Source organism: Pinus tabuliformis, chromosome J (genome assembly GCF_031772625.1).
Source record: "Pinus tabuliformis cultivar Carrire ecotype Pingquan chromosome J, CPIR1, whole genome shotgun sequence".
In the NCBI taxonomy this organism is placed as follows: Eukaryota; Viridiplantae; Streptophyta; class Pinopsida; order Pinales; family Pinaceae; genus Pinus; species Pinus tabuliformis.
This window is the reverse complement of record NC_142295.1, coordinates 982,387,045-982,401,377: the sequence shown is the minus strand read 5'-3', so window position 1 is coordinate 982,401,377 and position 14,333 is coordinate 982,387,045. Positions and strand designations below refer to the sequence as shown.

General features: G+C 35.6%; 1 protein-coding gene across 3 annotated transcripts in view; it reads right to left on the bottom strand.

The window, feature by feature from the left end:
- Window positions 1-200: 200 nt before the first annotated feature.
- LOC149230145 (uncharacterized) overlaps window positions 201-14,333 on the bottom strand; it is a 62,555-nt gene continuing 48,422 nt past the window's right edge. For all 3 annotated transcript variants that reach the window (XM_089378863.1, XM_089378862.1, XM_089378864.1), the window contains one exon: window positions 201-1,152. In XM_089378863.1, coding sequence (XP_089234989.1) covers window positions 436-1,152 — 717 coding nt within the window. In that variant the 3' untranslated portion in view covers window positions 201-435. The remainder of the gene's footprint in view (window positions 1,153-14,333) is intronic.

The window sequence follows — 14,333 nt, the reverse complement described above, 5'->3', positions numbered from 1 at the left end:
AGATGCCAAAAGCGTTCTTATTGAAGTTATCTGGTCACTAGTGAAAGAATCCAATAAGTCCGTACTATGTAATCCAACCATAAGTTCAACTTCAAACTTTGTTCTTCAACCAAACAGCCTCCTTCAAGAGACTTCACCAAACAAAGTGAAACATAAACCAGAATTATTGGCCATAGTTGTTTGCTCTCAACTTCAGCAGCTTAAGGCCATAGCAGTAAAGAAACTGCTTTGTTGCAGAATACACACAATACGATAGTAGATCGGTTGTATCTTCCATTTTAAGATGAATGACGATGTTGGATGCTGGATGAGCGTTCACAGCTTCAAGACATGATATTTCAATGCAACCTCTTCTTCCCATATATATACCGAGTATTGTTTACTCTTTAACAACTGATATACAAAAAAGGCAGGCAAGAGCTTCAGTGCTCAAAACTATACAGCGACATCTGTCACAATGGCAGTTATGTCTTTAATGTCTATTTCAGAATCAGGACCAACAACTTCTATTTTGGAACTATTTAAAGGTGCTGTATATTTAATTTGCTCTAGTACTGGACTTATGTCTCCTTTTCTGATGGCTTCTTCAGTTTCCTTGGACAAATCTTCCTCAGTGACACTAGAAACTATTCCATCTCCATTACTCTTTGACTCGATTTCTTCTGAGAACTGTGAATTTTCACATGTAGGAACACCACTAGATGCATATTCAATAGTGCCATTCTCAATATTGACTTCTGAGCTCCCACACAACTGATTTGACTGTTGAACCTCCATTTTCTCCTTTACATCTTCAAATTTAGTCATTTTCGCTCTCTCTTCATCACTTACACTAGCAGAAGAATCTTGACCTACCCTGGATGCAGTGACTCTTGCAATCTCAGCTGACTTGTTAACAGACCCCTTTTCTGATATTTTCGACATCCCTTGTCTCGGGCTATCAAACCTATCATTAGGTTTAGTGATAATAGATTTTTGAGAAGGTAATCTGGTCAGTGACCTCCGCATTATCTTCTTGGTTGGTGTACCTTCTTTAGTATCCATGACCTTTTGTTGACCCCCATTGATCTTGCTTTCATCCAAGCTCAAACGAGATGTTCTATTGCTGTTATGCCGCCCCAACTTGGGTGAAACTGCACGGGTTGTAGGTATCTGTATTTAAGACAACTTGATTAGACATTTGACAGGATCCTCAGTTTACCAGGAAATAGGATAAATGATAAATAAGACAAATATCAAACCAAACCAGCAATTCACACAATAAAATACACTGAAACCATAAGCTACAGCACACTATCACGGAATCAATTTTTAGGCTAGAAAATGAGAGGATTAGCTCATTCATTTTGTGATGTTAAAGTCCACCTATAATTTTTGTACCGTTCATTCATTTGTGATGTTAAAGTGCACTCCGCTCTATTTTGCTAGCCTTTGGTTTTTCTCTCTTCTCGCTAAATAAAAGAGTTGTCAAGTAGAAAAACTTCATTATTACAATGCAGAAAGGATAACTAATACGCCAACTGTCATATGATATGTTATACGCTTAAATCCAAAGCAATACGTTAAGTAATTTACTAACGGAATGCTATATATGACAAATCACCAATAATCATGGGCAAAAGAAACGGCTATTATATCTAAGAAGCAGTATTGGCAAGGTAGGAAAAATGAGCGCTAGCTTAAGCAAGTAATTCATCGGCTCAAGGAATGCTGAGTGTCAACAAAATCAAATCGACGAGCATTTCCAGCAAGATTGATTGGCAAACGGAACATTTCAGTGGCCAGTCACTACATGCAAGTTGCCAAAGGCTGAATGTTCATTAACGCTGAAAACTAGAAGATCTGTCATTAAAACCAATGTTACATTTATCATTATTGGCAATTTATCACCAGGGGTCCCAAATATAAATTTATTGGCAATATCGTGGAAAATATTGGAATTATCAAAAAAACTTTTACAAAAACACAAAAATAATCAATTTTTTCCAATTTTTTAACTTCTAAAGCAACATCAACATCAAACAAATAATGTATTGCTACATAAATATGAAAATAAAATTGATATATAAAATGTATAAGATGTCAAGCAGTACAACAGATATCGATACCGAAATATGATATTTGTACTTAGTCATATGATCTGACAGGCTGATACAAAATCACATCACAACAAAAGTAAATGTAACCCGTGTTGAATCATGGCAATAAAAACAACAGATTTCCGCATGTTTGCTTGATGGAAAATGTTCACAACACCCTCAACAATGTTATCAGAATCAAATCAAAAGATTGGTCGCCCGAAAAAATACATAAAATATTGAAATTTTGAAAGGAACACATAATTCAGGTGCATCCATATGAACCTAAACCATTATATACAAATATGTGAAGTTTCTCATGTATATATAACAGACAAGGGTGCATATAACCAAAACTGGTGATTGAAGTAATGTGAGTCCTGAGAAAACTGAGAGATCCAAGGTTCAAATCCCCCAGTTTGTGACTCAGTTTACAGAGGACAGGTCGTAGACCCCCAGAGGTTTACTAGTAGCTACATCAAGCAGGCTGTTGGATTCCTCTGGGATACAAAAAAAGGGAGCTAAACATGCATAATCAGTGATTTTGTTTTAGTGAAGGGTACCTTTTTACTAAGGTCATGACAGAATCCAATAGAAACGTTGCAATCCTACCAATCCTGAAATCCTGAAAACTGTTAAGCCTGCTGAATTTTAAATGGAATCTAAAATTCTACTTTCTCCATATGAAATCCAGTGAGGTTGGAACCACTGTCAAACATCCTGAAAGGTCACTTTTACTTAAATTTTCATTTTAAGTAAGGAGAATGGATTATGTCACTTCTACTTGAATTTTCATTTAAAGGAAGGAGCATGTCATTTTCAGTTTCATCATTTTAAAAATTTAATATTACCATTAACTACTAGGGTATGTATCTCATAGATGAATCATGGGAAATGAAAACAACAAATTTCACCTTGTTTTATTGATGGAAAATAGTCACAATATCCTCAGAGTTCAATCCCCCAACTCACTTTAAAAAATAAGTTAAAAGACCAAAAAATGTTTTTAGGTGATAATGACAGGGACAGGGTCATAATTTTAAAATTAATGCAAATAATTACCAAAATTATCGCGATAATTAAAAAAGGGAAATTAACAATATTTACTGCCAATATTATAGCCTAGGTTGGTTTTCATGGTAATATCGAGATAAATGCAACACTGATTAATCAGCAAGGGATTATTAATAAATCATTCACTAAACACAGATATGCTTAGTTGCAAGTTTCAGCAAATGTCTACATTGCTAATCAGTTGCACATAAACTATCAATTTGTCTGTATTTAAAACAATGACATGCATAAGAACAAGAGCATTACTGACTCAACCTTTTGTTCAAGGCAAAATGTTTGACAAAGGTCTATGCCCACAAGAGTGAATGATGAGACAAATGCAAGGACTCGAGACATATTTTGTCATCAGAATTTGTAAGCATGGGGGAAATTATGAATAGCAGGCCCGACCATTGTAAATGATTTTCCAATTTCTCTTTTATCAATGGAGCATAACCATCTCATTCTCTAGAGTCTATTGAAGTAGCCATCTTTTCAAGTCCAACCACGCCTACATCAACTTTCACATATAGGAATTGCATACACTGCAGCTATTCTGTATGCAACTCAATTGATGACAATATGTCAAAAAAATGATTCCCACGAAAATGTTGTTGTTGAAGAAAATTTCAAAGTCCGTTATATTTAATTCACGTGTCCTCACAAATACCAGCAATTTCAATTCTATTTTATGCATTCTTATGTAGAACTACAACCTCTGTGTTCTACAGAATGTTTCTTGAGCCTACCTACTACTTATTACAACATGTGATATTCTGAAGCATCCTAAGTTTACTGAACATACAGGAATACCCACTACTCTATCAAGGATGCTGTTCCACAGATTATTGTTTCCGCATACCTAAATCAAGGATGAGTTCAAGAGAAAGACATCAGATTGATATACGTTAAAGATATGCTCCCTGCTACTAGGGGCTGACAATGGGAAGAAGCTCCACACTGTTGGCCTATGTCCGTTCATTGGAGAAGCAAATTGTATTTGATTCATTTTCCTCAAGAACAGAAATTCCATGGGGATCTAAAATAAAACAAATTCAGAAAAAATGGGATTCACTACAGTATTATTCTACCAATAGATGACAATATGCAAAAGGAATGATTCCCACGAACATGTTATGTAATTTGCATAACCTCACAAATACCAGCAATTTCAATCCTATTTTATGCATTCTTATTTAGAATTACAACCTCTGTGCTCTACAGAATGTTTCTTGAGCCTACTACTCATTACAGCACCATGAGCTATTCTGGAGTATCATAAGTTTACTGAACAATTACACAAAGACGGTAGACCCATTACTCTATCAATATAAGGCTTCTGAAGTTGTTCCACAGTTTAATAGTGAAACAAATGTATTTGATTCATTTTCCTCAAGAGCAGAAATTCCATGGGGATCTAAAATAAAACAAATTCAGAAAAGAGGGATTCACTACAGTATTATTCTACCAATAGATGACAATATGCAAAAGGAAAGATTCCCATGAACATGTTATTTAATTTGCATAACCTCACAAATACCAGCAATTTCAATTCTATTTTATGCATTCTTATGTAGAATTACAACCTCTGTTCTCTACAGAATGTTTCTTGAGCCTACTAATTACAGCAACACGTGCTATTCTGGAGTATCATAAGTTTACTGAACAATTACACAGCGAGAGAGTAGACCCATTACTCTATCAATATAAGACTTCTGAAGTTGTTCCACAGTTTATAGTTCCCGCATACTTAAATCGAGGATGAGTTCAAGAGAGATACATCAGATTGATATACATTAAAGATACGCTCCCTGCTACTAGGGGCTTACAATGGGAAGAAGCTCCACTCTGTTGGTCCACGCCCATTCGTTCATTAGAGAAACAAATTGTATTTGATTCATTTTCTTCAAGAACAGAACTTCCATGGGGATCTAAAATAAAACAAATTCCGAAAAAAGGGATGTCCTACAGTACTCTTCTACCAATCCCCAAAAGTACTCCTTCCTGATAAAACATTGCTTTACCCTTTTGCAGCCTAGGCAGCATTACTTCCTCTCCCCCACCCTAGAAAAACAAAAATTCCCTCCTCGCGGCATTTCCAACATGATTCATTTTGCAAAATCGTCCAACTCAAATAAATCCCTTCATGTTAAAAGTAGTGAGGGAAATGTTATGAAGTTGTGCCTTTCATGTCTTCCTGATATTTAGTGGAAGCTAATTGCAGCTCCTACCATGCAGATCATGGATTTTTCAAATAAACCAGACCCTATTTCATTCTGTGTGCATCAGGATAAATGTCAATAACAGAGTTACAATATGGATTGTTAAAACTGGGTACCAACCAAAAAATATAGCAAAAATAGAGCATTTCAATAGAACGGTAGTTTCCTCTATGAAAAGTGTAGCTTCCCTCTATCCACGCTAACTTTTTATAGACTTGAATGTATATCTAAATTTAGCTTTCTTACATGCCCATATTAATACAGATAGGTCCCAACAAATGTTTCAAAACTCAGACTCTGCCTCAGAATCGGCCTAGGATCAACTCAGACTGAACTCAGTTTTGGCCATGACGCAGACCAGTTCGAATTTAATGTCTCCGTTTAATAAAAAATACATTAAAAAAGATTATATATATATATATATATATATATTATAAAGATTCCAAATCAATAGAGACAAAATATGCAAAGTCTACTCATGTAGATATATCCCAACGAATGTTATAAAACTCAAACTTTGCCTCAGAATTGGCCAAGGATCAACTCGGACTTGACTAACATTTGGCCATGACTCAAACCACTTTGAATTTAAAGACTCAGTTTAATTTAAAAAATACACTAATATATATATATATATAAAGATTCCAAACCATTAGAGACAAAATATGTAAAGCCTGCTCACGTAGATACCATGTTAAGGGTGAATATATCAAAATGGCACCAAGTGCAATACACATCAGAAACAAAATACATAATCAATGAGGGACTCTAAATAGCATAGTTTTAGAACATGGCCTCGGATTCGGCACCGATCGATTCTGACTCAATATCCACTCGGCCTAGTTGATTTCAATGACTCGCTCTTTGTAAAAAATATACTAAATATTTAATTTTTTAATGAAAAAACACATTTTTAAAGATTTTCATTCATGATTCCAAACTCAAAGCATTAGAATATAGAGAGAAGACAACATATGATCAAAGTATGCTCATGAATATATCTATTATATCAAAATGGCACCCAGTGCACTGTCCAATACATATAAAATATAGAGATCAGCACAAAAACACAACCAAGCAGAAAAAATCAATTCTCTTGAATACAGGTTGCAACAGCAGAAAGCTCTTAGTGAATTTGAACATCGACGACAGATTAACCTTCACAAACAATAACATCAAGAGCAAGAATATTTTGAGAGACGATTGAAACAAGAAAATGCACAGCTACAAGAGACATCTGCAAATACAGTTGCAGATATCATTGTTGAAAAGGATAATAAAATGAATCAATTGCTCATTCAGACCAGAGAATTACAGGACAAACAGTCAGGGCTAGAATTCCTGAAGAAAGAAGCTTTGAAATCAGACGAACGGTTAAAGGATTCTCAGGAGGAATTCCACAAAAAGTTAAGCCAGATTCAGAAATACCATAAGACTCTTAATGAATTCTCCAATATAGTCAAAGACAAATTGTCTCAACAGAAAATTGCACAAGATGCATTTGAAAAATTGAACAGTTGGCAGGTGTAACATTTATTGGTACCAGCTAGCATTAAGAGGATTCGGATTTCCAAAGAGGACAAACTCAAAACACAGATTGCTCTAGATAACTAGTTGCATAACTTGAACTTTGCAGTGTTGCACAGAACCTACTCACAAATTCAACCAAATATTGTTCAAATCTTTAGGATAGTGCAATGGACATCATTATTGATTTCGACATGCCAAATGTACAGCTTTTGGGGGAAACAGTTTTCAGTGAATTGTGTTTTACTGATTTACAGCAACAAAGGTAAGAGACTGACAATTTAATACAGGGAATAGGTAGATGGACTATGCAAACTATTTTTCAGGTCCCAGGACGGCCGGTTTAAGACGGGCTGGCCGAGCCCACCCATACGTTACCGAACCAGTCGAGTCGGTTACCAGGCTGACCAGTTTAAGACGGGCTCAGCCAAGCCGGCCGGTCCATTACTGAACTGGCTGAGTTGGTGAAGGACTCATCCGGTTCGGTAACGTACCGTCTGCCAGACCGCTTTTTTGACTGAGCCAACCCGGGCAGGGGTTTGGCTTGGTCTACCAGGCCGAATCCAAGTCAGACCAGCCTGGTTTTAAAACTATGCTAAATAGCCACTAGAGTCCAGAAAACTTGCTACAAACTACTGGCCTATTACAACACAGTGATCACCATGATCAATTATCAAATCATCACCACTGCTAGAAATGGGATTCTCAGCAAGAGATACAAGATCACCCTCTGGTTCGGAGTCCTCGGATTCCTCAGGAACATCTACATCAGCAATAGTGCTAATAGAAGTGAGCCAAATAGAGGTTGGGCAGTCTCTATATAGTTTGCTTTTAGGGTTTACGGTGATAGGATTTAGGGTTTAGATGGAACCTTTTTTTAATTTAAATTTCCTCAAACCCTGCACTGTGGTGACAAAGATGATCAAACCTGTTTTTAATTTAAATTTTCCTCTAGCAAGCTTTTGGCATACTTTCTATCTTACATAAACACAACAACATAAGCATGCCAAAATTCTACACCTAGACAACAATGAAAGAGACCTATATCAGTCATGTCAAAAAATGAGCATAATTCAAATTTTGAATAATGTATACCTCAGACCCTGTGATGCTTGTGTCAACCGCATACACCACTTCGATGTCCAATGATTATTTCATCCACTATGATCACCACCTCATCACCAATGCTTCTCACATAAATATTTGTGCTAGAAGGGCTCTTTATGTGAGAATTTATAAATTTTTTGATTCTGTAAGGAATTTATCAATTTTTTGTGTCGTAAGCCCTTTGTTCACGTTTTTAATTGTAAGGAGCTTTACTTAGGCTACATACCAAATGCTTCTCAGCTGTTGTATCCTGAAACCCCTGTGGCTGATACATAAATAATTCCTCTTCCAAATTACCATTGGCAAATGCACTCCTTACCTTCACTGAATACATTTTCCAGCCAAAGAAGGCCTGCCATTGTTGCCACAAATCTTACTGTGACTAGCTTTGTTGTTGGAGCAAATGTTTCCTCAGTCCACTCGTTCCTGCTGAGCAAACCTTTAGCAACCAGTCTTTCCTTGTGATTGTCCAATGAACCATCTGCATAATAGTTTATGTTGTATACAGATTTGCAACCAATGAGTGTCTTCTCTAGAGTAACACTTGAAATAATGAAGTGTTCTTTCTCGTGAACAAATCAAGATAGCCTTCTACAGCCTAGGTACACATCTGGCAGTCCCAGGCACACTTATGAACAGATCTGGGCACCTTCAGTTGAAACAGTTCGAACTGGGCAGTGATAGTGCACTTGCTCTCTTCCACATTCAACAGTGTCACAGATTAGATTATATAGGAGTGATTGTTTTTCTATTTCCAAGAATCTATCCTATACTGTTTGCATGTTATCATCAGCGGTATGCATGTGTTAGTTCTGTTTTATTCTAACAGTTTTCTAATTTTGACTCATGTCTAAGTTCAGTTAGGTAAGAGGCATGCAATCCAGTTAAGATCACAGGGCACTAGGGGGATGCATGCTTGCATACCTAAGATCATCTTCAGTAGAGAAATTTAGTTGGCTCTTTATCCATGCAAGGAAGGCTGCCAGTATTAAGAGTTAAGACCTTCAGTTGAAGCATTGTTGTGCATGTGTCCAGATCCATTGTACCTTATAGACTATAAGGGACAGGGCAGAGATATAGTATTAAATCATTCCATTGAGCAGCCATCAGTGAATCAGTTAGCAGTTTTCTCCTGTGGCAGATTTCAGGTCAGAATTAATGAGAAAGCAGTAACAGGTTTTGACAGTCCACCTACTGAGTTTCTGTTATATATTTTCTGTGGTGTGCGTTTCAAGATTCTAGCATTATTAGAGTTCCAGTTTTGTGTGGCTTTCAGTATTCTGCTATCAAGTTTCCATTTGGAATTCTTTTAGTGCAGTGTATTTGCTGTGGTCCAGAAAATTTAACAACATACTCAGACTTCACGGCCATTTGCCACTCATCATGTCCACTTGCTTCCTCATATTTATGTGATTCAAACCAATTATCACCAGCAAGTAGGAATGCAAAATTTACACATTCAGGTGGGTACCAAATTACAAGCTTGCCCACACCTGTCTTTAGCAGACCACCACTGTTTAAAGAATCCCCTGGACATAACAGCCATTAACTAGGCCCTTGTAACATCCCACCATTGCCAAGCACCATGTTCAACCACAACAACGCATCAAGCAATACTCCCATGCAAGTGAGGTTTAGTGAGGAAAACAGATCAAAGGAGACCAAACTTGAGCATTCAAAAGGATTCTTGCAAAAAGATTCAAGTGATGACAATGGCAATAATGTGCCACACATGGCAACTTCCCTCCGGAATAAGATATATATCCTTCACCTTCAGCATTTCATGCAGAGCAATTTGCTTCTTTTATTTATCACCTATGTTGCACAAAACATCTATGAACCCGGCATTTCGTGCCATACCGGTACCTGAAAAACTGAAACTCGGCTGAAACGCAGGTGCCATACCATCATCTATGAGAGTTAATATGGACTTGGTTCTCCTTCTAAATTGTCAATATATATGCACAAAATATCTATGAACCCGGCATTTCGTGCCATACCAGTCCCTGAAACACTGAAACTCGGCTGAAACGCAGGTGCCATACCATCATCTAAGAGAGTTAATATGGACTTGGTTCTCCTTCTAAATTGTCATCTATGGGTCTTATTCCTTGTTTTATTGCAAGATAATGTGCTTTTCACTCAATATATATATATATATATATATATATATATATATATATATATATCTTACCGGATCCGCCAGGCCAAAGGACAAGATCTGCGGATCCCCGGATCAGAGACGGATTCAGATCTGGATCCAAGGAGATTCGCCCCTAGCATCAGTCAGTGGGTTAAGTTGTCAGACGTTAGCGCACACAAACACATCAGCGCAAACATCAGAACAAAATAGTTTGCGGACAAGTAAATGGATAACCCAATAATATGTGTTAATAAATGGATTATTCAACTGGCGTCAGCGAAACAGGATAATTCAACATCAACTAAAATAAAAAAATAAAAAATAAAAAAAATCAGAAGAGGGAATAATAAACCACTATTAGGTTAAGAAATGGATTGTGGTTAAGAAATGAATTATTAACGAGCGTCAGCGAAACTAGAAAATTGAGCGTCAACCAAAATGAAAAAAATCAAAGGTGTGAATAATAAACTAGTTTGTCACTAGTTACTTTTTCCTTATTATAAGATTTAATGCTAAGTTGCACGAAACACCGAAACATTTCGGAGTTTCTGAAACGGGTACATTTAGAAACGTCACCTCCCAAAAATCGAAACGTCAGCAGAAACGTTATATATATATATATAAGTGAATAACACATTCATTATCTTGCAAGAAAAAAGGGAATAAGACCCATAGATGACAATTTAGAAGGAAAAACAAGTCTATATTAACTCTAATAGATGATTACATGATGGTCGAGTTTCGGCCAAGTTTCAGAGTTTGGGGTACGGGTACGGCCTAAAACGTCAGGTTCCTTGAAGTTTTGTGCAGAATAGCTTTAATGCATATATGATAAGCCACCAAACATTTATTTAGATATTTTAATTAAATTTAAAAAAAAAAAGTGTAAAAAGTAAGTTTTATAAATTAAGTTTCACAACCATTTAATATAAATATAGTAACTATGAATTAAAGTTTAAATATTTATAAACAATGCATTAATTTTAATATTATTAAATTAATAAAAAATAAATATATTATATAGAAATTATATATTTAAAATTTAAATATTTTTATATTGATTTAATTATATTTATAAATGATACATTAATTTTGTTATTATTCATGCAATAATTATTTTGATAAGTACTAAAAATTATATATTTAAAAAATAACATATTTCTATTTTTATTTTTAATTTTATATAAATTTAAATTTAATAATTATAGAATATTTTATATTTGTTTATACTTGTCGTTTCGTTATTGTATCCAGAATCCAGATCCCGGCTTTTCAAAAAACTGGCGCATCTGTATCTGAATCCGGATCTGAATCCACTTTTGGGCAATGACGTTTCTAAACCTACCCATTTCGGAAGCTCCAAAGGGTTTTGACGTTTTGTGCAACATATTTTATCACCAAGCTCATGGCAAGTCAGCATTATGGTTTTCATACCTCTGCTCGTTCATTCCATTTAAAAGGCTTCTGCAACTGTGGGCATCCTCACCTTGCCCTTGGCTCTTTGTGCTTCCCAAGAAGGTAAGGCTCCTCTACTTTGTACTAGAGCAAAAACCAAGCCAACTATTGTACCCAGACGCCACACCACTCCACATTCGAAATCAGGTTCAATCATTGAAGCACATGTCAAAGCAGAACAGACATACAAGCAAGCGCTGGATGTGGACAAGCTGCTACAGCATTTTCAACTTGACCTAGTTTCAAGTCATACTCACAACATAAAATTTTATAGAACCGTTAGAACTCTACCGGCACATGAAGGCATTTGTGGTCCATGCTCTGTCGTCCCATGAGGCTGACTAGGAAGAAATTCGGAATAAACTAGAAGCATTGGATGAGCAAAATGGCTTCTTCATTACTCTGTTCTTGATTGATAAAAACGAATGGAAGCATAATCCAAGTCGAGGAGTTGAGATCCTCTAACTACACTCCAATAGTGCACCACTCCTTCCAAGATGATGGCCATAGAAATCACATCTAATCACAGGTTCCTTCAACCTTGCAATGGTTTTCAATTTGTTTCCAAGATTTGTTGGTTTTTCTCTTTGAACTTATCTTCAAACTCTATAGTTATAATATGTCGAGTTTCCTTCTTGGCAGGCTCTTTGAACCTAATGGCCATTTAAGCGAATAAAATAGGGTCCTTCCATACCCATTTCAGCTAGTCGTTATAAATCATTTGTCATTATAGGTAAGTGATTATTGTTCGTTATTTCTCTTCGTTGTTCTAACTAATAACATGTTGTATGAACTTGCTTACACATGCTTGAAAAGTTAAAACCATATCGGACTGGGAGGGTTCACCCCTAGGAGGGGTAGCATCCAAGCAGTATTTTTGTGCTCTCAAAGTATAGACAGTATTTTTGTGCTCTCTAAGTATAGAACAGAGGCTTTGCTTTTATGTGGTAGTTGATCTGACTTGGATCTAATGATTGCTACTGCATCAACATAGCAGCCTTTTCAATCCCATTATATCTACATATCTTATCTTGACCCTCTAATAAAGAATAACATATAATTGTGTGTGTGTGTTTGTTTTTAATTTCATATCCTAAAGAACCGAAAATTGCAAGATCTGCAGATGATGCTCAAGATCCATCAACTTCAAGCATAGATGTGAGCGATGATAGTTAGCAACAAGCTGAAAAGTGGGCATAAAAAGAGAAAACCAAAATTCCACAAATACAAAATGGCAAGTGAAATTCCTTTTATTTTCATATCTTAAAAAACCCAAAATTACAAGATCGGTGTATGATGCTAGAGATCCGTATTACATCAGATAGATACATTTCGTTCTGTAGAAGAAACAGATATTAAAAAAATCCTAGGCAAATCTAGAAGGATCCACCCCCCAAGGTCTATGGATTCAGTTACAAAACTAGCTACCAAGTTCCGTTGATGCCCAAATGCTAGGTACCCTAACACATAAATACATAAAGTCAAATCCAATTATAAACACACGTGTATACATGCATTGTTATCATTTATCATTAAATATACTTGATGAATGATAAAAGGCTCTAATGGGTATGCATTAATTATGCATGCTTGAGTGTCTCCTCTACATCATCCAGGGTAGGGATCTCCTTTGCCTCATCAAGGTCAAGGTTCTCTTAAACATCATCAAGGTCAAGGGTCTTATCTTCATTCTTTTAATCCCTAAATCTGTAAAGAGTATCTTAATATATAGACTATATTTGATATTGATGATACCTTGATAGTGTATGTCATATATAATATCTTGATTATGTATGTTATTTGTTGTGTGTGTGTATTTTCAAAAAAAATTAAGGTATTTTTTATTTTTATTTTATATTTTGAATTTTTGCATTGTTCCCTATACATTTTAGGAGAGCTATTTCCCACATACCCACATACCCATTTCCCCCACTTCCAAAAGCTCATTCATGATACAATGGTAGACTTTAAAAAGAAAGTAAAAAATCAATGAGATGAATAAAGAGAAATTGAAGGTTTATAAGGTTAAGTTTATATACTTTAAAAATATTATATGATTACCTAAAGGTTATTAACTTATTAGTAATGTTTGTTTATGAACAATTTGTATTTTAAAATTAAAATTGAACGGTTTTAAGAATGTCATAGATGTTATAGTGTGTTCTGTCTCACGGATGAAGTCAAAAAATGGCATAATATATTTAAAATTAAAATTAATATGTGTTAATATCGTCATAGATGTTAGAATTTGTTATGTTTTATGTTTCAAGTTAAACAATGGCATGATGAAAGAATATGAAATTACATGGAAGATTCTATAGTGGAAAATGTTTTAAAACACCGACTTGGGTTTGGAACCGCCTGAGGGTCGACTCTGACTCCAAGTCAGTATCGACTCGGCCGGTTTGATTTCAATGTCTCGATCGTTGTACAAAATACATTAAATATTTAATTTTTTATGAAAAAACATAATTTTAAAGATTTTCATTCATGTTTCCGCACACAAAGCATTAGAATATAGAGAGAAAACAACATATGATCAAAGTAGGCTCATGAATATATCCATTATATCAAAATGGCACCCAATGCATTGTCCAATACATACATGATATAGAGATCGAAACAAAAACACATAACCAAGGAGGCTCTAAATGGCCTCTACTGGCTACTGCTAGAGAAGCCAACATCATCTGGCTCAGAGTCTGAATCAAAGTCAGACAAGGAAACCCATGGTTGCTCCTCCTCATC